General features: G+C 43.0%; 1 protein-coding gene across 1 annotated transcript; it reads right to left on the reverse strand.

The window, feature by feature from the left end:
- Positions 1-65: 65 nt before the first annotated feature.
- Positions 66-23,574, reverse strand: LOC113575715 (lysyl oxidase homolog 4-like). Its single transcript, XM_081706054.1, has 15 exons — positions 23,487-23,574; positions 22,238-22,493; positions 21,440-22,059; positions 20,501-20,715; positions 14,708-14,746; positions 14,270-14,480; positions 13,803-13,980; positions 10,973-11,130; positions 10,505-10,672; positions 9,423-9,585; positions 8,852-9,095; positions 5,485-5,600; positions 4,741-4,877; positions 2,364-2,475; positions 66-1,981 (listed from the first exon to the last, which is right to left on the reverse strand). Exons 2-15 carry the CDS (start codon positions 22,491-22,493, stop codon positions 1,911-1,913), a joined length of 2,688 nt encoding a protein of 895 aa, XP_081562180.1. The 5' UTR covers positions 23,487-23,574; the 3' UTR covers positions 66-1,910.
- Positions 23,575-24,012: the final 438 nt, after the last annotated feature.

The raw sequence follows: 24,012 nt of genomic DNA on the forward strand, positions 1-24,012 counted from the left end.
TAGTGTTCAGTTCAAGATGAAGCAACCTCTCTAAATCTGTTAAATGAATTGTCTGAAATCTGAACTATTGGACATTGTGTTTTATTTTCAAGTATTATTAAAAGAACAATCTCAAAAAAAGATGCGGCTCTTGGCTATATAAAATCTCAATAACCAAAAAAAAAAGGCATCAAAAAGAGGTCAGCTTGTCCAACCAGAATATGTAAATCATTCAAATAAATCTGTACATGATGACATTATATTCATACATATTTATCAAGAAGTCAAACAGCACCAATGCAGCTGAGCATCCATCCTCTTAGATTCTGAGCACTGCCCTTCCTCTAAAATAGGGTTTTTCTGTGTGGTCTCTACTTCCCTTTAGACTAGTTGTTTTACAAATTTGATTGGCTCTTGGTAACTACTAGTTTGCAAAGTTGGGTTCCAGCGCACGTGGTGCCAATATTCCAATGCATCTAAAAGCTTTGATCACCTGGATTAACTAGATCAAGGTGTTGTTTAGGAACAGGAACCAAAATCTGCAGGCCAGGGGATATTCAGGACCAGGTACTCCCAAACTAGAGCTGCATTTTATTTATTTTTTGTTATACAGTACTAGAGCAACTTGTGGTTGGTTGATTTTAAAAAGTTCTCAATTTTAAAATAGCTCAATAGTCAGAAATCCATGGTTTAAAACATTGAGATTTGATACAGCATCTTATGGCTGATGCCAAGCAAACCATTCAGCAAAGCACTTAGTCCCAGGTTGATTAAGTGCCTGCATATTGAATAGTGTCTCTATGGAAACCAAAATAAACTAACTTTTCCTGTGACTAGAGGTACAGTACAAGTGCTTCTACTGTTTGTTACTCAATTAGTCTGTGCTCTATGGGGCATTTCATTGTCCATAAAGTAATCTGAAATAAGACCAGCTCATTCGAGTGCTATAGCCTTTACTTTAAAATCTATTTTATGCTTTTAGCCACTGACATGTAACTGCCATACTTTCAGTGAAATGGACAAGAAAAAAAGTTATACAAGTTGCAAAAATAAAACCGTGCAAGGAATCTAAATCTCTGGAAATTTGTTATAGAAAATCTACACAAAGCAAGCAATAGAGGTAAAAAATAACTGCAACTTGAGCTAAGGGTTCTTAATGTTTATATAGTTTATAAATATATTATGAAAAGCACAATTTGGTAAGCAGAAATAGCTTCAGCAAGAGAAGTATGCAAAACCTGAATGTATGAGCACTACATTAATATTAATGGCCTTGTTTGCCTTATTCTTTTTTACTGGTCAATGTTATCACTTTAAAAGTAATTTCATATTTTTAAAAACTAAAGATTCACTTGTAGGGCCCACAGCAACAACAAAAAATATATATAAATAATCATTGGTAGATACTTGTCTCTGATTATTGCAAACAATCCCAGAGAGTTCTGTCTTACAGTTACACACTCATACTGAACCCTAAGATTATGGGGGGGGGGGGGGAATTACCAATGTCTGTATAAAATTATTCTAATTCTTCTTAATTTTCTGTCAATGCCCCCATCCCTTCTGGGCCAGTCTAATTCCTTAACACCCTTTCCTCTTTTTATCCTCCAAAGGTATTGCTGTTAATGACTGACTGGTGGATCTGCATACATAGCAGTTCTCCATCCAGTCTGTAAAAGGATCAGTTACACAGGGGAACATCTCAGAGGAAATAAACCCAGTGTTGGAACTAGTCCTGCAACTGCACCCAACTCCCGTGTCAATTCACCCTACCGCCAGTTCATCTAAATCAATCCAGAAAGATCCTAGCCCCTAATCTCTTTGTCCTAGCCCCATTCTCCTCCTTCCCCTTCCTCCCTGTCCGTAAGCGGGATGAGAGGATGATGAAAGAGAGAGTCCCGTTTTTGCGTTCCAGGTTCCTTTGCTCCCCGTTAGAGGAAGTTGTTAGAAATCTGTTGCTGGTGTTCAAACAGGTCCTCTACCTCTGCACTGTAGGCATTGCCTAGGAGACCACAGAGGAACCAGATATGAGTGCACACCAGCCTGCACTGAGCTTCATACTGCTACTTGAAAGAAATGCCATTACTGTGCACTTAGCCCATTTTATAGTATAGTAAGTCATTGCTATTAACCAAAATCAAAGGATACTGTACTGCTGTGAAAGTCAAACAGTTAACACTAAACAGTAAATGTCAGTTCTGTTACTTATTGGTTTTAAAGAAACAATTCACCTGAATATGGCTAATTAACAAATAATTAGAGAGAAATGCACACGGTTTCATTGGTTATCTATTCAACAACTATCAACACCTAACTCCCACTATTTTTCTGTCAGTTATTTCTTTCATTAAATAAATGTTTTTAAAAAGTGTCTGCCCACTTACCAGTATGACATCCATACAGGTAGACTCTCGCTCCATCATACCTGCATCTGCATCGCATAACGTTATTCTCAAAGTCTGACTCGGCCATGTCCAAAGAGGGGTTAACTTCAACCTGCACATGCAGCCAAGGACCACGCATTAACCATGGCTTTTTAGAGGAAGGTTATTTTAATAATCCCATCATAAAGCCATAGTCAGTGTATTCAAATTTCTATCATTTGCTGCATTTAGCATGAGTAGTGCAGACATCGAAAGTGGACCAGTGGGGCCACAGCTGGCCTGTGCCTTGCAATGAAAGACTTCGTTGCTGCCACAGTTTTTCCAGCTTCTTTTTCATTTCTTCATATATAGTAGGCTGCATTTATGAAGGAGAAAGCAAAGCCAAATAGGACCGCTTCCATTTTTCAGTACTGTAAGATTCAACTGTTTTAATTGTTCATATTTAATGACTAATTTAACTTCATATTTATTGTAACTGTTCATGTTTAATAACTCATCATGTTTAATAAAAATTAACTATGTTTAATAACACTAATTGTTTTTAGTTTATAATTGCACCTTTTCCATGTGGAGGGTAATATGTATATCGCTTTGACAACAAGCAGTTAAAACGCACAAAATGTTTAATGATTAAGGTTTTTCTGAATATTGCTCGTTTCAGTCATTAAGCAGATCTCTTTATTTTAGGTTTATAACTTAGAATTTTAGACACGGCTTTGCACAGTTAACTGAAATGCTGCCGTACTGTCAAAGCTTCATTCATTTTGCACTGCTTCTCTGGCATTACACAAGAGTTTTAAATGACTCCTACGCTGAGAGCTCCGTCTCATCACAGAGGGGCGGCAGATTGCAGTGTTGATTCCTAAATGACTGCAATCATGGAGACTCGTCTTGAGGTAGTCATGTGCAATACAGTTAAATGCATGTTCCTAAAACCGGCGCACCGCAGCTTGGCCAGGTTTTCTCAGAGCACGCCCAGCGATCCCATGACACATACATACACTCGCACACATGGAAACAGACTCTCACTAACTTGGTTTATAGCGTGCTTTACAGCTCTTGTAGCGGGAATGCCATAGCAACCTAAAACGATGCGCCATTGTATAGTAACACACATCTGAGTATTACGTAAGGATTTCGTTTGATCTCCACTGTAAACCATATCATAAAGATGGTATTGTCATTGTCTCGGTTTATGCAATGTTTATCACCATCCCACTACTGTAAAATGTAGGCATATAATCTTGTGACTAAATGTGGCGATGAAATGAAAAAGAATCACCACTCAGCTGCTAGAAAAACTCGTCAAAACTGAATTTTTAAAAAATGGGCACTAAAGTTTTGGTTTTTTTCCCCCACATGAGAGTAATCAGTTATGGCATAAAACTGTGTTACCTTGATTTGTTTTTAAACACGTTCCATCATGTATTGCTTCAATTTGTAGTGGTTTGATCACTCACAGCGATGAGACTCTCCATGAAACGTCTTAAGGTTCACAGGAACAAAAGGTGTCGAGCTTTCGCGCGGCATTGAAAATGCTGACTCACGCTCTTCCAACCGCCAGGTGCTTTTCTGAGCCTTAACAGTAATGAGCTGCCGTTAAAACTAGACGGCTGAATCCCTCCCATTTCAAACGCACTCGAGCACGTGATAGTAAGCGCACTGCTGCAGACCCATTTCACTCCAATTACTACTCCTATCTGCGCCCTCAATCACTGGCAAACCTTCCTGTTCCTGCTCCCAGGAAAACGAAGAGAACGGGGTCTCTAAAACAGTTAAACAACAACAAAAAAGGTTTGGGATGAAAGGGAAGGACTGTAGGAGTGATTTAGGAAAGAAAAAAGCCTTTATACAGGTCCATTCTAATTTAAAAGGTATAATTATTTGCTCTGGTAACAGGGTTATTTTTGATTAAATGAGTCTGGCAAAAAGCTTTGTGCGTTATCCCTCCTTTAAGGTTTAGAAGTGGAACATAACACTCAAACCTACGGAGCCTCTACAAGGCACTGCGTCTCCTGCAGGCACACGCAGTGCCCTGGAGGGCCCTGCCTTCATATTTTACTCAGTTTTGGTTTCATATTACACAGGTGGCAATTGCCTTTAAAATAAAACACATTTGTAATTGTGTTTTGTTCTCCGATTTTGTTATAGAAATGTTTTGTTTAAAGCCGTCATCAAAGAGAATCCTCAAGAATTTGTAGACGCTACAGGATTAAAGAGGGGTCAACTAATATACATTATAGATTGTAACCAAAAAAGGAAATGTCAAAAATGTCAAGACAGTATATACTGCAAAAAGCTGTTTCTTAGTCATTCCTATCTGTGCTTGCTTTAGCTATACCAGATTCCAGTGTTCATCTGAGGTGTGTACTCCTACCTGCATGATGTAGTTGCCTGGGCTGATGTCAGTAACATCAATCCACTGGCAGTCAATGTCATGGCGATAGGTGTCCCAGCATCCCACAGAAATACCTTGGTCCCCCATATTATAACAGGCATAACGCTTTGACAGACCTGTTACCAAGGAGACAGGAACATTTGGTGTTTTTCATGACCACCACATCATATAACCCTGGCATAACCCCAGGTCATTTTCCTTTAATTTCTTTAATTGTAAAAGATCAGAGGTAATGGGTTTTCCTTACAAATGGTTTGTTTAATGCATGAAATCCTGAACTTCATATCTGTAGTTAATTAAATTAAAGTCTAGTTGTTGTCTGTAGTTTCAGAATGAATTAAGTGCTTTTAGTCTCAAACCAAATGCAAATCAGTGCACAGAGCACAAGTTGAAAAGTAGCACACATACAGAAGACATGAATTATTGGATTCTGTAGAGGCACGGTGACTCTGCCCAAGGTTATATAGGTATAGTTCACTTTCAGTAAATAAAAATCCCATGATTTTCTTACAGCCTCCTGGGTTTGCTAAATAGTTCAAGCCAGCATGTAGAATTAATTCATGAACCCAAATGGATGATACAAAATCACGGCAGGACTTTTTTTTAACCTGAACTTTCATACCTCTGGTCAACATTCCATTATGAATTCTTTCCTTAAAGCTGAAACACCAGCAGGTTTCTAGGGTTTAACTTAGGAAGGAAACTCTCAAGCTGCTGACCCACCATCCGGACAGAAGGTGTCCTCCAGACAGAAGCTGGCCTTGTGACCCTCTGCAACCTTGGTTCCGTTCATGGTGAGGAGGTCATAGTGTGTGAACACTTCAATACTGTGGTAGTGTCTGTCCAGAGGAACAGCAGGAGGAACACACAAGAAACAAAGACATACAAAGAGGTAAGAAGCTGGAAGGATCTCTATGTGACAAATGGATGTGATGCTTATGGGGTTGTTGTTATTGCTGTTTGTTAAGTTAAATCGGTTTTTGGTTTTTTTTTAAAGGTTTTGAGGAGACATGCTGAGCCAGGGATTGTTGAACAGATCGAAAAAAATGGAAAGGAAATAGGGAAGGTATGGACATTTACAGTGTATCACATAACATAAGAAAAGAACAAAGATATGAGCAAACAGTGTAAATCAACAGACCCTGTCAAAGAAAACATGAACTTTAAAGACTGTTTTTCAACCCATTATATCACTGTGCCATTTACCAAAGAGAGAAAGGGAAGAAAATGCTGTGGATCTTTTTTCCCCACTCCTTTTTACTCAGAGAAGGACCAGGGTGTCCTTCCAGCTCACCACAGTATCCTGACCACAGCTATAAAGAAACAGGCCTGTGTCAGACCAGAGCCATGGAGAGCCTGACCAATAAGAATGAGCTTTTTGGAGCTCACCAGGCCAGAACTGGCTGAGGAAATGTCCTGGGGTGGGGGAACTTGTGGAGTAACCCGTGTGTGTGTGTCTGTGTCTGTGTGTGTGTGTGTGTGTCTGTGTCTGTGTGTGTGTGTGTGTGTGTGTGTGTCTGTGTCTGTGTGTGTGTGTCTGTGTGTGTGTCTGTGTCTGTGTGTGTGTGTGTGTGCGTGTGTGTGTCTGTGTGTGTGTGTGTGTGTGTGTGTGTGTCTGTGTGTGTGTGTGTGTGTGTGTGTGCGTGTGTGTGTGTGTGTGTGTGTGCGTGTGTGTGTCTGTGTGTGTGTGTGTGTGTGTGTGCGTGTGTGTGTCTGTGTGTGTGTGTGTGTGTGTGCGTGTGTGTGTGCGTGTGTGTGTGCGTGTGTCTGTGTGTGTGTGTGTGTGTGTGCGTGTGTGTCTGTGCGTGTGTGTGTGTGTGTGTGCGTGTCTGTGTGTGTGTGTGTGTGTCTGTGTGTGTGTGTGTGTGTGTGTGTGTGTGTGTGTGTGTGTGTCTGTGTGTGTGTGTGTGTCTGTGTGTGTGTGCGTGTGTGTGTGTGTGTGCGTGTCTGTGTGTGTGTGTGTGTGTGCGTGCGTGTGCGTGTGTGTGTGTGTGCGTGTGTGTGTCTGTGTGTGTGTGTCTGTGTGTGTGTGTGTGTGGTGTTGCTGGTTTCAGTATGTATATAATAGATGAATCATATGAACAATATGATCATTTCTATGGATGATAGTTATAATAAAGCCTACATAGAAAGGTCAGTCTGCTTTGTGAGTTACGGCTAACTAAAACAAGTAATATGCTTTAAACCAGAAGGATGCAAATTATCACTGAAAACTATACACAACCAAAATGAACCTTCTCTGCATGGGTTTTTGATTTCAGACACTAAATAGTCTAGCTCTGCACTTACACAGTTCAGTCCTCATCTTTCCTACAAACACTATCTAGTTTTCTTACAGAAATGATATTTTAAAAGATGCCATGTGGGTGAACATTATCACTGACTCCTTTCAATGACAGCGGTTTGCATTGCATCAAATAAACCTTTGTACACCCATTTCTAATAGACGTAGCCTTGGCCAGGAACTGTCATCAGGGGGTACCCAACCTTCTCAGAGTGTTTTAACCCTTAACCACAACACTCTACAGATGGCTTAGCAGTGATGTCATTGCCCCACTCTTCTGTGTTTCCAGCTGCTGTCTCTTTTTGCTGCTTCCACCAGCCTTTCTTTTTGTGATCTCTCCCTACATCTTTTGTCATCAGATTCCATGTCCATTGAGATGGGAATCCTCGACATTCCACTTCCACTCTAAAAAGCTATGTTGGCCTTCTGGACAATCCTGGACAAGTTGTTGACAATCCTGGACAAGTTGTTGATGGTTTTCTTCTTTTTCTTTTTGAGCTGCTTTTTCATAGCTCACCTCCCACGAAACTGCTAGTTCCACCAGAATGGTTTTCTTTCCTTCAAGAGACCACATGGTCATTGTCTGGTCTCAGAGTTGTGGACAGCACTGCCTCTAGGAACTAGTTTTCTCCCTAGGTCAACTTTCGTCTCAGAGTTGATTGCAGCAGATTCTTCTTGGCTTCAGCCTGGGCAACATGTCTCAGGCCATCTTTTACAAAGGTGATGGTGCTCATCAGTGGTTTTGTTTTGGCTGGGTGGTTCTTTCTCATTTCCTGCTCCCACGTGTCTGTGAGCCTTGTCAGCACCTTGTCATGGTGTCACCTATATCTTTCCTGGGTAAAAGCAGTTTTACACACTGATACTATGTGTGTCATGGTTCCTGTAGCTCTGACCAACCCACAGAGGGTGTCCTATTGCTTTCCCCACATGTGCAAGTCGACTGGGTTTGGAAGGGTGTCAAACATTGCTCTGAGCAGAAAAAATCTGAAAAGGATTCAGCTGCTACAGTTTGGTCCACGTAATGGTTCTCTTAGGGAGGTCCCAGCTTGTCCAGACACTTTGGGTTCCAAGCTTGATGGCTTTAGCTTTTCTTCCTTCTTCCTCAAGGCTTCAAACATCATTCTGGATCATGGTCCTCATTTTCCTAAGAGTGGACTTTGACCACAGCTGGACATGAGAGGCCTTGTCTTCCGATTCAAGGGTTTACAATAATACTTCTGATGTTGAGAGAATATTCTGTGTGGTTGATTGAATCTTACCTGCACTTCATAGAAATATCATCCATGAAACCCCTGATTGCTGGCTGTTAACTTCCTGCAGAAGTCTTTGATCCTATTGACTCTGCTTGCTGCTAAAATAATCAGGTTCATTTCCATGACAAACATCATGGGGAAGATGGTGTAATTCCCTTTTTACCTTACAGCCACTCTGTTGTAAACCTGGCGGATTGGAATCATAACTCGATGTCTCCAAAGTAGCTGGTGAGCAGGCCCTTGATGTGATTCAGGATATATTAATGGACCACGGCTACTTGCTAATGTAAGTTTACACCATGGCCATATTGTTATGCCATACTGAATAAAAGCAAAGCAGTGTTCACTCACAGCGATTGTTCCCCTCTTAACTGCACATCTTTCTGTTTCTCTTGTACACCTTATTCACTGGCTGTCTACGCCAACATGAGTTTATTGGAGAGACTGAGTATGTAACTGTGGAGAAGACACTGCATAGTATGGCACAGAGGGGCCCCAAGAGCTCCTACAGGAGCTAATGCTCCACAGGCTATATCCATCTGGGCACCCCTACCTGTGGCACTGGTGCCAGACCCAGGCATCCCGGGACGCCCGCGGGCGGAAGTCAGCGCGGCCGAGGTTCATGATGCGTGAGGAGAAGCGTAGCAGACGCCGGTGGCCGTATGGCCAGCGCATGCGAGCTGCAGAGGATGACAGGCAGTTCTCTTCATGGGCACAGGTGAGCAGGTGCAGTGGGCGGTCCTCCAGGTACGCCGTCTCCTGGACAAGCTGCGTGTCCACCGCCAGGTCAGGTGCCGCTGGTCATCGCCACACACACACACACACACACACACACACAAAACAAGGATTTGGAGTCAAAATTTTATTAAGTGATGACCGCAATGATTATGTAAACAGCTTAGAGTTAAAATAGATGCTATGCACTTACAGTCACAAACGAATAAAATTCTAATAGTAGCGGTTGTTAGCAATTTTATAATTAATAATAGCATAATTTAGGTAGAAGTGATCAGACACCAGGATGATTTTATTGTGACTACTATACCAGTAAAAATTCTAATAGTAAAATGAAATGCAAAAGGACATGCTAGTATCTGTTTTCAGGACTTCTAGTTGAAACTCACCTTCCACACAGGTGACACCTGCGGCTTTGCCTCCACCCCCCCGAGGGCAGTAAACTTGTCCATTCTTCCGGCACTGCTGGATGGACATCTCTGTCCCGATACAGTGTGTCCCGCTTAGAAGAGTCTCCTCAGAATCTGGGTTCCCTGGCCAGAACCAGGTCTCCTGAGTTGCAGGGCACAGACAAAACACATTAATGAGCACTCAGGTATAGAAAGGCATTTCTGGGACATGGGCCTACAAGAGCCTTCATGGTGTGACCCATACAGCTCACAGAGAAACCAAGGCTATGGATCCAACTGTAGCACAAGGCCAAGAAGCAACCACAGGGTTCCTAAAGCACAATGACGAATCCTCCACAAGTCTTGGAACTTAGCAAGCGGACCAGAGCCACTGGAGTGTACTGGAGATGGTCTGTGGAATTTATGGAGCAGCAGGTCATGTAATACACAGTGGCGATGAGCAGCACTCAGTGGACATTATTGCATTTTTTCCACTCTCCCATTCCACGAGGCCACCATAAATCCAGCGCTATAAAAAGGCTAATGGTGTCTCTGTGCAATGCAAATGGCGCAGTTATTTAAAGTTTGTTTTCTTTCTGCATTTGCTGTTTTTCTCTTTTTTCCTTGGAAACAAGAAGACTTTTTGTGGGAAGCCTGCAATTACCTTCTGCATGGGAAATAAAACAACACGGACAAATGCACTGTGTGTGTAAACAAAGTTAGCACACGGCACTACGCTAGGCTAACAAGTCCCAAATCTTCAAAAATACAAATAAATACAAATGCATGCTTCTAAATACCAAATGAGTTCTGTTTAGGGAAACAATTCTCAGTCACAAAATAGAAAGGCTTTTACACCACCTATAGTGTACTTTCTTTAATAGACAAATGATCCTCAAATTGGACTGTAATGACAATCACGATCAAAAAAGGAAAGAATGAAGCCTATATCCCCCAAAAATCTTAAACTAGCACTACACAATGAGCAATACACATATGCAAGAGAACACAAACACAGAACACAGTGTATCAGCCAGAGCCCCAGAGCACCCGCAGCGTGAGTGAGAAGTAGTGGTTTGTACCTGGTGGGCAGTGGCAGCAAAGCCAATGCCCAGCTGTCTGCAGACTACCATGGCCTCCTTGATACCCCAGTTCTCACTGCACACCGCCCCCCAGCGCTGGACTCCGCCCACGTCCATCAACACTTCTACCCTCCCCTCGCTAGGCTCCCGCCCCCCTGCTAAGCGCACCTGAGAGAGAGAGAGAGAGAGAGAGAGAGCGAGCGCGAGAGAGAGCGCAAGAGAGAGAGAGAGAGAGAGAGAGAGAGAGAGAGAGAGGACAAAAACTGATTTTGTACTCATATATACCTTTAGAACAAATATTATCAACACAGCATTGACTGAAGTAAGTTTCTTAACAAAACATTTTTTTCTCATTAGAACCTTTTTTTACTGGAGTGACTACAGATGTACATATTTGAGAGTTTAATGTGTTGTATGTGTATAAGTGTGTGTATTTGGGGGGGGGGGGGGGGGGGGGGGGGCGCTTACCGTGGTTGCCAGGCCTGTTTTGGGCACATTGCAGCGTACAGAAACATCCTGGCTGTGTTGTTTGCAGGTGTAAAGGGGAACCTCCTTATACTGACATCTCATTATAGAACTCTCACGACCTGTACACTGCACTGAGTTCATGTGGATTGGACCAGTACCTGCACACGCACACACAAAAGAAATGTGTATGTGAGAATACAAGGTTTATATGATCAGTAGGGGTCTTTTCTGAGGATGTTTGCAAATAATACGCTCATAAAGTATGTGCGCTCATATGCCTTATTTGTGTGTGTGTGTCTGCATTTATTTTTGCATGCACTGAGTCTGTATGCATTGTGCATTTATATTCTGCCTGATCACATGTGGTGTCTAATGACCTGGAACCACATTCCCTGTGCTCAGACAACTGCCTAGTTAGGGCCTCTTCCTTTGATGGGCATTAGGTCCCTCTTTAGCTGCTAGAAATAGCGGTTAGTGCGTTGTGCTTGGCGCGGCCAGCTACTGACCCAGTCACGAGGAAAACAGATCAAAAACGTGCCTGGTGAGCAAACCAGCTGTGATGTGGACACTTTGGCTCACTAGCAAAATTACACCCCAAAACCCAGCGACTCCTTTTAATACTTAAAATAGAAGCACCAGGCAGGGCAGTGAGATGGGAAACAGTGCATGTGAAGACAAGAATCTGTAATTTTGTGCACAATTAGGTCATGATGTCACTGAGATGAGCCAACAGTAAATGTCTTTTTTTTCTGCTCACAAATGTTTGTTTTACACAACTATCCGTCTCCCGCCAAAGAATGGAGAATGTTCTTAGCCTGTCATTTATATACATATAATTCACCCTCTTCTAAATGGCAGCAAATTAATGCAGTCATACACACACACACACACACACACAAATTCGGATGGACTGAAAAATAACATGCTTCAAGTGGCACATACTAAATAAATAACGCATTATAAGCAGTGAAGAGGAACATGTTTAATAGCAGCTATGCAAAAACACCCCCCCCCCCCCAAATATGATGCATTCCAACACTGCTCTCTCTCTCCAAGCATGTGCTCTGCTCTGTTAACCACTGCAAATCTCTGAATAGACACAAAAAGCAAAGGGGCACAAAGTTTATACCTGAAACTGCCTTTTTCACATCAAATGGGGTTTTAAAAGGAGTGGGAAAAAGGGTGTCACAAAAAGAGGAGAAGGTGAGATTAAGAGGCAACTCTGCCCTACTATGTGGATGGGTTTATTTAAGGGTTTTGCATTTGATCCTAATTGGGTTTCCAGTTCAATGCAGAAAGCAGGAAATATCACGTCATCCAGATGCCGAAGCAAACAGCAGGAGTCTGCACTCCTCATTACAGAACACAGTGGGACGCGGGTAGCACAGACGTACAGGCAAGGCTACTGAAACTGCATTCCAGACAAACCTCCGGACGAGCCACGTGCAAAACTTAAATTCTAAGTCTGTACAGTGGGAGGGTCTCTCAATTAGGTGATAGGAAAAATATCTTGATTTTGTTGGTGACATCCTTTAAAAACATGTAATGAAAGTATGTCTAATTATAATTCGTTTGGATTAATTTCCCATAACAAAATTTAACATATTAATAAAGCAGTATATTGCATTTATGTGTTGCAATACTCTAATTTTTGTTTATGATGGGTAAATAAGGTACAAACTTATGAAGCTAGAAATCATTATACACATTAGTGCTGTGTTAATTTGACTATAGAGCTGGCTGAATGAACATGATTACAAATGAGAAAGTATAACTGTGATCCACAAAACACAGTGGAATTCCAACTCTCGCTGTTTCTTTTGTTGGTCAGCTGGAGCCATTCATCTGAATGCCATTTTTCAGGCAAACACGGTCATGGATAATGTCCTGCTAGACTCAAAATCTCAGTGAACAGTACAAGCCAAATGATAAACAACCTTAACCACTGGCCTCAATGGCCCTTTGAACAGATCTTAAGTCTGGGGGCCAGGCTGGCATAAATGTCTTCTGACACACTGTTTAGGCTGGTGTAAAATGCTCTTATTCAACCGTGATGATTTGCCATGTCACTTTGTGGAGGGGAAACCAAAACATGGCTTTCTGCTGGGAAGTTTCTGGGAGATTGGGTAATGAGCCCCAAACAGGCACCTTCACCCTCTCTGTGAAATATCAGAGAAGTCTAGCAAACTAAGCCTTCTACATATGCTCAGCAAAGCACAAATGAGTTAGCTTAGTATATCTGATTTTAGACCAGTGACAAAAGGAAGGCAAATAAATATATACTTTAATAAACAACTCCTGTTAATAAACAACTCCTATTAATAAACAACTCCTGTGCCTTACAAAACTCAAAGAATGATTTTTTTTTTGGAGTGAACAAAATAAAATATGTCTGTTGTTTCCTATTTACATTAAAATGTGACTATTTATGTCCCTATAAGTTGAAAAATCAGCAATATGTCAATTTAGCTCACACCATGTAGCTCTGGCCTATTAATATTTTTTATACAAAACTGCCATCTTGCACCATCTTCATGTATCCGACACATGTGATGACTCTTCTAGATGTATGTTATGATTTATAATAAGACATGTTTGCATTGCAAACATGGTATGGTATAGACTACAAAGTATGGCATTCATTGTCCATACACAATAATTTGCCATGTGGGTATTTGACAGGAAAAGGTAGCCTCAGAACTAAATTAAAAAGTCAGATTTACCACTGAGATTTCGAACACCACTGCATGATGGCTGACAGTCTATGTAGTGCACTGTTTCGAAGCTTGCCCAGGTGTGCAGGTGTGGGTACACCTCTGAACAGTCCTACCTTGGCCCATCATGGCTCCTCTCATGGCCTCCTTGGCGGAGCCGAATCCAAGCTCCCTGCACACCACAGTGGCTGCGGTCAGGTCCCAGAGGTGGTCGCACACTGTCCCCCACTTGCCCTCCTTGAGCACCTCCACCCGGCCCTCTCCGATCCTGGCGCCTGCCTTCAGGCGCACTACCTGCTTCCAGATGTGGTGGAGGACGGGTTGGTCATGAGCAAAATTCTCCAATCTGTCCACAAACTTCAGTGGTTGCACTGCAGAGTTTAGGGTCTTTATTGCTCCAGAGAGCACGATTCAGTTAAAGCGGGAAAAAAACTAAGGTGTGCAGTGCTGTGGCCATCATACTGCTGCTGTAGACATATATGACACTTGTACAGTATTAAAGTACATTTGAGTTTAATCATTTTAGCTGTGGCTTATCTGCTTTTTTCTCTTCAGGTCTGCTTTACGGAACAGGTGAGCTCACCTGGGAAGAGGGCGGGGCTTGGGGCTGTCCGGAGGCAGAGAGTCGGGAGAACTGCGGCCCAGGTGTGCAGCGCACTACAGCATGCATGCCGCCGTTACACGGCACCTCGTTTCGTGGGATAGACAGCTGGGCCTGGCACTGTGCCAAGGAGATCTCACTGCCCGAACAATGCACCTTCTCTACCCAGTACCCCTTCTTACTGACCAGAGACCTGTTGAGGGACAGAGAGAAAGAGAGTGAAAGAGGGAGAGAGAGGGAAAATGGGTATAGAATGGTGACCAAAGGATAGGAGCAGTTTTTTTTTTTTAGCACATTATGCAATAACAATGAACTCTGATAATGTACACAATAAAAACTGTAATGATAGACTTCCAAGACAAAACCTAAAATTATGCAAGTGATCATTTGATTGTTATTATATTTCATATCATAACATACCGCATGGCTGGATCTGCCATCTTGGAATCCCAATGTTTCCTGAGTGAGAAGCGATTCCATAAACCATAAAGTAAACAGAAACACAAATACTCACATTTCATACCAAATTTGAACTCAATAAATAAGTTTCTAACCATAGAGACAGACTGGTAAACATGGCTTATTTGTATGTGTTTATGTTAGCTGAAGCTTCAACCCAAACTTTAGTTATTCAGAGTCTTCCTCTCCTCGTCTGGCTTCTCAGACTTCCATCCCTACACACACACACACACTAACAGTGGGGCTTTACCCTATGGTGTCTGGTAAATAAATAGAAGCAATATATCACATAGACAAAATCAGACGAGGAGGTTGTGGTGGTTTTGTGGATCACCAAACAGACTCACAGAGATCCTAGTGTTCCCTGGGTCAAGCCAAACACCCCTTTTTAGTCTCCCAGTCTCTCTCTGTCTATATCTGTCTGTCTGTCTCTATCACTCTCTCTCCGTCTGTCTCTCTCACTTTGTCCTATTTCTAGTTCTACTGTTAGTCTAAAAATCACAGAAAACATCAGATCAACATTGTCCAGATATGCTCGAAGAGTATAAACCCAGTAGATCTCTTAGATCCCCAATCAAGCTTATAGTGCTGAGGATTCAGACCAAACATGGCAAAGCAGTGTTGAGCTCTTATGCTACATGTAACAGGAACCTACTCCCAGCTGAACACAACACTCTGACAGTTCTACTTTTTGTCTGCTTCCTTTAACTCATTACTGTGATATTTCCAAGTCCATCCTTAAACAAACCTAAAGGCTTAAGTTCCACTGTGAATCCTCCACTGAAATAGCTCTACTGAACTGCACATGTCACAGAAGCACAGCGTACGAAGTCACCAAATTCTGAAATGTGTCAGGAATCAGGCAAGTTAACAAGCATTTAAAGTGTGCATGTGGGACAGGAACCATGGCTGTGCAAATACAGATGAAACACTGGCGGTGCATTAAACCACAGACTCAGCAGGGCTTACACCAAACTGAACAAGAATGCCATAACCTTTGTATGGGTGAACTTCAGGGCAGTGTGTATATGCTATACTAACATGTGCCATTATGCACCAAACGACATCAGGGATGTTTTGTGAAGCTCAAGGTGTAGCATGCCAGGAAAGGTGATGCACCGAAAACTTGAAGACAAGAATACAAGCAGACAAGGAGACAAGAAGACAAGGGGACAAGACAAGGAGACAAGCAGAAAAAGAGTCAAGGAGACAAGAACCCAAGGACATGAGGAGAACCAAACCACAGTATCTGAGCATCCCCCACCCCACCCCATCTGACTGCACCGCACACTGCCACCAGAGAAGCCAGCCTTACATGGTCACATCCAGTGCGCGCTGGTGGTCTGGTTCCGTTTGTACCATGTGGCTTTTCCCAAGTGCTCATTTGTCGTATGTAAACCTAGGAGGAGATTTCACTGGCAGAGGCCTGGAAGTCTTAGCCTGTTGCTAACACAAGGGTGAGACAAAAACTGAACAAAAAGCATTCAGGGAAGGGAGAGAAAGCACACATCTAGCCAATGCCTGGTTGTGGCCCCGCTGGAGAGTACACCAGGTTATCTAGCCTTACACAGTGCATGATGGCAGAAAGCTTCTACATTCGTAATGGCTGATCAGCATATATCCAACATAGTAAAACTTGGTCTGCAGGCATAACACGTTTTTCACCTACCTTATCCCTGTATGATCTGAGTGCCTCTACTTAATCCCTTAGCCCTAGTCATGTCATTTTCAGATTATAGTCTCAGTATACAGTGTTGCTCAGAGGAAGGCTGCTCCCTTGGGAGTCTGGCTCCTGCTAAATCTTCTGCCTCATGCCATTCTTTCCTGTTGCCATCTGCATGCTATTCAGGGGTTCAGACCTGAATTTCAATAAAGTGTCTTTTAAACAAAGTCTGCTGTAAAAAGCACTATAAAATAAAATTTAATTTGTGTTTGTGTGTGTGTCTCTGGAGGAACTCTGTGGCCTCCAATGATGCAGTGATAAGGGTGTGATATGTATACCTATGACTTGTCTTTATATGCTCTCTCTGAAAGCGCACTTACTGAAAATCACAGACACATCACATACTTAACATACACGTTTTGTTTAGCACCAATTTAATTCCAAGTGCACCTTGCTCCTAGCCCACATGAGATTAACCTGCCCTTTACCTCACCAATACCATGGCTTACTCCAATTGACTGCCTTTAGTCAAAGGGAAACTGTCTGTGGTATATTTTTGTTCATGACACCATAAAAACACGTTTCACTTTCAGAAACCTTCGGACTGTGCATGTTGCAAACCACAGCCAAGCGTATTTCTTCCACGTAACACCAGATTACATATTTGTAACTAACTCCATCGCAAATACTTAGATGCCCTGCGGTAGGAAAACAATATGTCAAATGTCTTACGAAATGTGAGTGGAACAGAAGGTAAACATTGACATCTACCCTGACAATCAGCAGTGGAGTCTGGACCTTAATCAGTGCAGGAGTCAGTACCCCTTCTTCTAACACCACAGTACTCCCAGAGGAGTCTGGATAATAAGCCTCATTTGTTTCAAATGGTTTCACCCACAGAGCAATTTCTTCCTAGATGATGCATAAGTTAACATGGGTTATTTTTTGCATAAGTATAATGCTGCAGGGGTGCGGGGTGTTAAGTAGCCACCGATGGCTTTATTTAGTACAAAAAATGCTCCATCCGTAACCAGACTGCAATACCTGTCTTCTGAATTTGAAGCCTGTCTTCACGTATTCACATATGAATGGAAGGGATTTACTGGAAAAAAAAAAGGTTTTCAGTACATTTGCAGCAAACATCAGCGAGCGAGTGCTGAGGCAGGAGGACTCCCACGGGCGGATTCCTGCGCTGACCCAGACGAACTGAGAACAGCTATTAAAACTCGCTCAGAGATGCGGCTGCAGGACTCCGCCTTATAATTAGTGCAAGTTGTGCCGGCCCGAAAGGACTACGGCACAGAGAACGCGACGTGACACAGAGCAGGCACACACCGAACAGCCGTCGCCATGACACTCAGAGAGCAGACAGAGTAGCAGGCTGATGAGAAGAACAGCAAAATGACACAATGCTGAGTCTCAGTGCTGGGTCGATGTGTTTCGAAATACTAAGCATCTGCCCAAGGAACATTTAGGTTGGATGCATGACACATTAGTTGTTAATAGTTACAATCTCAGATGTTGCAGTAATGATGAAGAAAGCTGCAACAAGCAATTAAGGCATAATCTGACAATCCTTAATCATTTTCCCATGATACATTAAGGTTGGTGTATTCACCAATAGTTCATCTCTACCAAAGGTGTATATATATGTTTATATAACATATACATCAATCAGTATGATCTTACTTGCCAGCAAGTAATAAATGAAAACCTCTTTAAAATGATGAGTATCTTGTCTAAATGTACAATTCTGTTGGCAGAATAAAGTCTAATTAAAAAGTGCTAAATTTACAAAATATTTTGTTTTAGTACCCTGCATATATAAAGGGCAGTGCTGTATAACAGTAGGCCCCAACTATCATATCCTGCAAAAGAACAGGAATGTTTCGGAGGGAGTTCCACACATAAATAAATAAACAATATTCTCTTTTCCCAACATGGAAAGAAAGTGGTCATGGTCTTTTTTTATACATTTGGACAAGCACCAGCCAGCAAATCCATCCATGAGAGTTACTGAGAACATAGCTGCATAAAGGCAAGATGACCAAGCATGGAGTAGATGGTGTGCTTAGCTGAGCCGAGTTTGTCGCAACCTGAGACGAAATGTTTATTTGCTTCCAAACAGGACAACAGCATGACAGTGTTTACTGTCAGAGTTTGCCTTTCCTCACTACTGCAGAACAACTGTTGTGTTCGTTAATCTAGACCTTGGTGGACTTTTTGCTGGGCTCCACTCCACTGAAACCATTTCTACTTCACACAAAGAGGTATCGCTGCATGTGTGGAAGCCAACACACATTTTAGTGTGTGATCATGTAATATATAGGCAACACCCTGCACTTTGGAGAAAACAAACTGTTGACTTTAACATTGACACGATATACTTTCTTCATCACACTGTTTACAGGAGGGGAAACATCCTTAATCACTGTCCTTCATCTGTTTCAGTGTGGCTTTAGCCTAAGGCACCATTTTATCCAGCCGTGACCCTTTTCACATCAGGTCAACAATAAAAGAAACAGGAGGGGAAAAAAAGTTTGAGGACGCAATCAGCACAATCTCCTCTCCATAACATGGACTACACTTCCTGTGTATATGTGTTGGAAACACAGAGCTGTGTATATGTTGTGTATATGATGGAAACAGAAAGCTTTAAAATCAACACACAGCCAATCAGTAACTGAAGACTGGACAACCAGTTTCCCCTCAATACTGGAGATTTAGTCATGACATAATTAGAGGGGAGTCGGATGAACACTCCCCAAAAGCCAATCAAGCAAATCCTTCTATGAGCAGCAGATGTCATGCTCTTGTGACTTCAAAGTTGCGGAGGAGAAAAGCGAGTTCAAAGAACACCGAGCAATGCACGGGAAGAAAGGAAGGAAGGAAAAATGAAAACAAAACAATGGAAATAAAATGTCAGCAAAATGTATATCACATATAATCCTCACAGAAGCGCTCCAACAGGCTTTTAACTTCAAAGCCAGGCAGGGTGGAAAAAAACAACAGTTTGTGGAGCAGAAAAGCACATTGGCCAGTAGGGCTTTTTCAGCGAGGAGTCCAATTTAAACACATCAGTTCAGAGGGCAGCAGTATGGAGTGCCGTGCATAAACTCCACAAAAAGGATCTGTGGTCAGTTATAAAGACAGAGAGAAGCTGCCTTTCTGTAGCTGCTGTGTCTATTTCTGGTTTGGAGTCAGACGGTTGGTCTGGATGCACTCAAATAGGGTTTATTCCAAGGGGCATGACTTAGTGGGTTCCACAATGGTTTATCCTCAGGAAGCATCTTTCTGCTAAAGTAGAGGAGAAATGAGTGACTGGGGTCTATACTGCCAGTGAACATTTATCTGAATAACTAGGTGGAACCTTCCGTGTTATTTGCAGTGTGAATAAGGAAAATGTCATCTAAATGTAGACCATTTGGTAACATCACAGAAAATGTGTATTTTACTAGAGAGAGAGAGAGAGAGGAAAGTGTGTCAATTGTCCCTCAAATTTCTTACTAAAAGAAAGACTATTCACCCACAGTCAATAATTCTCAGCTTAGATCTAGTGAGAGAGAGAGAGAGACAGCAGTGAAGTACAGAACTGTACAGGAATGTATATTACGACAAAAATTGAGCAAAAAATATTTTTTCTTTTAAAATGGAAAAGACCAAGTCACAGTAGCTGGCTGCGAGCAGAAACAGACATACTCTGGATTTCCTCATTCCATGTACATTGTTCATCAGTTGATTTTAATCTTTTCCCCAAAACGGAGTGATTTCTATTTACAGTATGTTTATTTGTGTAATTTAAAATATGGAATTTGATGAAGAGTTCTATTCAAGGTCCACAGCTAATTTAAAGTCCTTAGCAGGTTTTTATATTTATATATATATATATATATATATATACACACACACACACACACACACATTGGCAGAGGATAAGGGGATATTGGAAACTCAACATTAGCAAAAAAAAAAAAAAAAAAAAGGACTAACATTATTCTCCATGTGACTTCAGGTTACAGTGTTAATAATTGTCTGAACATGTATGTTTCATTTGCAGCATGAAAAGAAAAGCTGAGCAGCGACTAGCTCACCTGTACAGGTGTTCCTTGTGTTGTTCGGCTGCGGGGTATCCCAACATGCCACACACCACTCTACTGTTGCTGAGGTCCCAGCTAAGGGCACACACGTGCCTCCATCTCCCAGCATGTTTGACTTCAACCACCCCTTCCGTTACCAGGGCAGAATTCCGGGTGCTGGGTAGGACTGGCCGCAGACGAACTTCCTCCAGACTCACCCTTCCTACTGTCTGCAGGAGGGAAATCAGGAAGAAAACTAGTTTTGTGTTACTCAACTCTATAAAACACTTTATTAAGAAAAAAAAACATGCATCAACCTCAATTTACCACAGATTAAATCAGAAAGCAATGAAATGTTTCTAGGGAATTCTAGACACAGCAAAAAAAATATATATATATATGTTGGTGCAAGTTGCAAAATAATTCTCTTTGCATGTTAAGTCATGATGACTGGTGAAAGCCGTGTGCTGTCTCTGGTGAACACAGTAATCAAAAGTAATCGCTTCTTAGGAGTTAACTTTGCAGAGTGTCTCTGCCACCACACTGTACAGTACTGTAAAACAAACCAGCTAAAATTGGCTGATCCAGTTGCTAAGGGGACAAGGACGAGAAAACATGACTATGTTGACTGGGCTGTGATGCCCCAGACTGCAGTGCAATGGGGTTTAAGGGGGTCGGGGGTATGGGGTGGGGCTTAAGGGGGTTGGGGGTATGGGGTGGGGCTTAAATGACTACAGTTCTCTGTAACCTAAACAGAACCCCAACAGGTCATGGTAAAAACCAGTGGGTGTCCTCATTATTCGGAAATGGTGCAATCTTGCGTTACATCCGAAAGAACTGCACTTCAGCAGTCACACACAAGGAACAGGGCTGCTATGATCCTGTAGGCACCTGGGCAGCAGTTGCACATTAGTTTTTATTACTACCTAGTGTTCAGTATAGTGGTTGTCTCACCTGTTCCACAGTGCCAGTGAAATCAGTGTTCATTCTGTTGTCTTGCTCATGGTCAGGGTACAACGGCTCAGGCCTGCGAACCCAAAGTGGATCTACTGCATTTACGGGAATTCGGGGGTCACTCTCAGGTGGTCGGGCGATGGGTTGTGGGGCAATTGGACCACCCGGCCTGGGTGGCCCATCCTGATTGCGCCTGTATGCTGCCCCGTTGCGCAGATGATCTGGCAGCTGGTGTCCTTGTGGCACAGAATTCTCTTGTCTGCGAGTGGCCACGTTCTCGTAACCATTCCGGCGTAGCTGGATTTGATGCCCTTGCAGCTGGGGCGACGAGGATGTGGAGCCCCGAGGGCCATTACGGTGCAGCGCAATTTCATGTCCACGCCTGCGGCCTAAGCTGTCCGGAGCAAGGTGGATCTCAGATGGAATCTGCGAGAAAGAGGATGCAGGCTGTGCTGGTTCGCTGTATCGGGGAGCATGGCCCTGCTGCTGACCATCTGAGCTACAAACCACCCCCAGATCCTCGGCGTGGGTGCAGTCGTGTATGCCCCAGCCGTTAAAGCGACAGTCAGATATGGAGCTCTCAGTGCCCGTACAGGCCACGTTATCCAACCATATCGGACCTACAGCACGGCAGTGAGACAATAACAGAAAGAAAACAGACACGAGTCATACCTACAATATTTTACCTATGTTTTCCTTTTTGAGCTATCTAGAGCAAAACCTAGCAAGTTTTGTCTAAATCGGGAGGTGATAAATAACATTATCAAAGCGTCGTGCAGCTACACAAAAATGTCTTACCTTGACCTCGTCCGAATTTGGCGCTGTGCGCCCACGTAAGACCTTGCGCGTACCCGAGTTCCCTGCAGACAACGTTCGCCAGATTAATGTTAACCTCGTCGTCGCAGACCGTGCCCCACGTGCCGCTGTAGAACACCTCCACGCGGCCCTCGTACGCGCTCCTCCCGCCGGCCAGACGCACCTGGAATCCTGGTGGCACTGCGCGTGCGACGGAGACGAGGCAGAGCACGGTGGCTAAAGGCAGCATATTCTCCATCTGAAAAACACAGAAACACGAATGAAGAATACTTCATGTCCTTCAGAATGCCAGCAGCGGACGCTCTTTGTGCCGTTCGCAGTTAGCGATGTGCTTTTCACAGTTAACTCCAAGTAGTTTGATAAGAAATCAAGGAAAACGACACGTGCTGAAAGAATAAATCTACACTGAACAGTCTTGACGAACTGATTGCTTTTACCACAGCTCGCCGTGCTAAGGGAATATTTCCGACGGGCACGTAAAAAACAGGTGAGTTTGGAGGCACGTAGTTTTATCTACAATGCGGCGATCTGTGCAGGTATAAACGTGTAGCGCATCATCACGTGAGTCTGCTGCTGCAAGGTGTGATACAGTAGCTGAAATACCTTTTACAACAGAAGCACCAAACTCTGTGGATGGTTTCATACCAGTATAGTTCTACCCTATAGGATGGCAAGCAGCAAAACACACCCCAAACCCCATGAAAACATGCCTTTTCCAGTGACTGACTTATACTTAGCAATCCAAATATTCCACTACCCTTCCGCAAAACCTCCCGAAAAGTGAGAATTACAGTGTAAAGATGGAACAGCAGCTCAAAACAACGCTGGAGTCAAAGTGGAAGAAGGAGACGGGGAGAGAGGAGGGAAAAGTAAAAGAAACTAAAAGTGGATGCCCCTTCACCAAAACCAAAGCTGCTCACAGCCCACTACCACAGTCTACTCTGCAGCACACCCAGTGAAGCAATAAAGCATTAAACAAAGCACCCAGAGTCCTCTGGCATGAAGCAGGTTGCAGCAGCTACATACACTGGCATGTTCATGTTTCAGTTTGATCAACTCAAATGCCACGTGAACGTCAAAGAACAGCACATGATAGAAACAAGTGCAAGGCGTGAGGGCGGGAGCTGAGGAAGAGTCAAAGGACGAGAGAAAAAAAGAGGAGAAAGCTCAAAAGGGAGGGGGGAGGGGTGCAGTAAGGAGAGTAAAGAGAGAAGTGTAGACTTCCACTCACCTGTCTGAGTGTCTCCTGTGAGCAAGCACTAGACCTCTTCTGCAGAATGACTGTTCCAGGAGAACGGAATGACTGTTCCAGGAGAACAGAGGCTGGTGGGCTGGTTGAGGCTTTTCAGATCTGGTCCCCCCCCCCCCCTCTCTCTCTCCACTCCACTCCTTCTTTTCCCTCCCCAGCTGTCTCTTTCTCCACCTCCTACATCCTCAGATAATTTTCTTTCCATTCATCTTCACAGGACAGTGGGGAAAAGTGAGATATACCATCACATCACACAGCCAGCGTCATGCCCTGCACAGTCAACTAACCGAACAGCCCACACAGATATTAATTACAAAAACTGACACTGAGCGCTTAAAGCAGTGCGCTGTGCACAGGTATGGACAGTAGGTTGTGGATTTCTTTATGTTGGCATATAATGAACCTCATATTCTATGATTGGTTTTTGATATGAAGCAGTGCTTTAGGACACAGCTTAAGCTGATGTCCTAGCCGACTCCGAGCTCGCCAAAATGAACACTTCAAAAAC

The sequence above is a fragment of the Electrophorus electricus genome, chromosome 23 (assembly GCF_041902795.1).
Source record: "Electrophorus electricus isolate QZ-2024a chromosome 23, ASM4190279v1, whole genome shotgun sequence".
Taxonomy (NCBI): Eukaryota; Metazoa; Chordata; class Actinopteri; order Gymnotiformes; family Gymnotidae; genus Electrophorus; species Electrophorus electricus.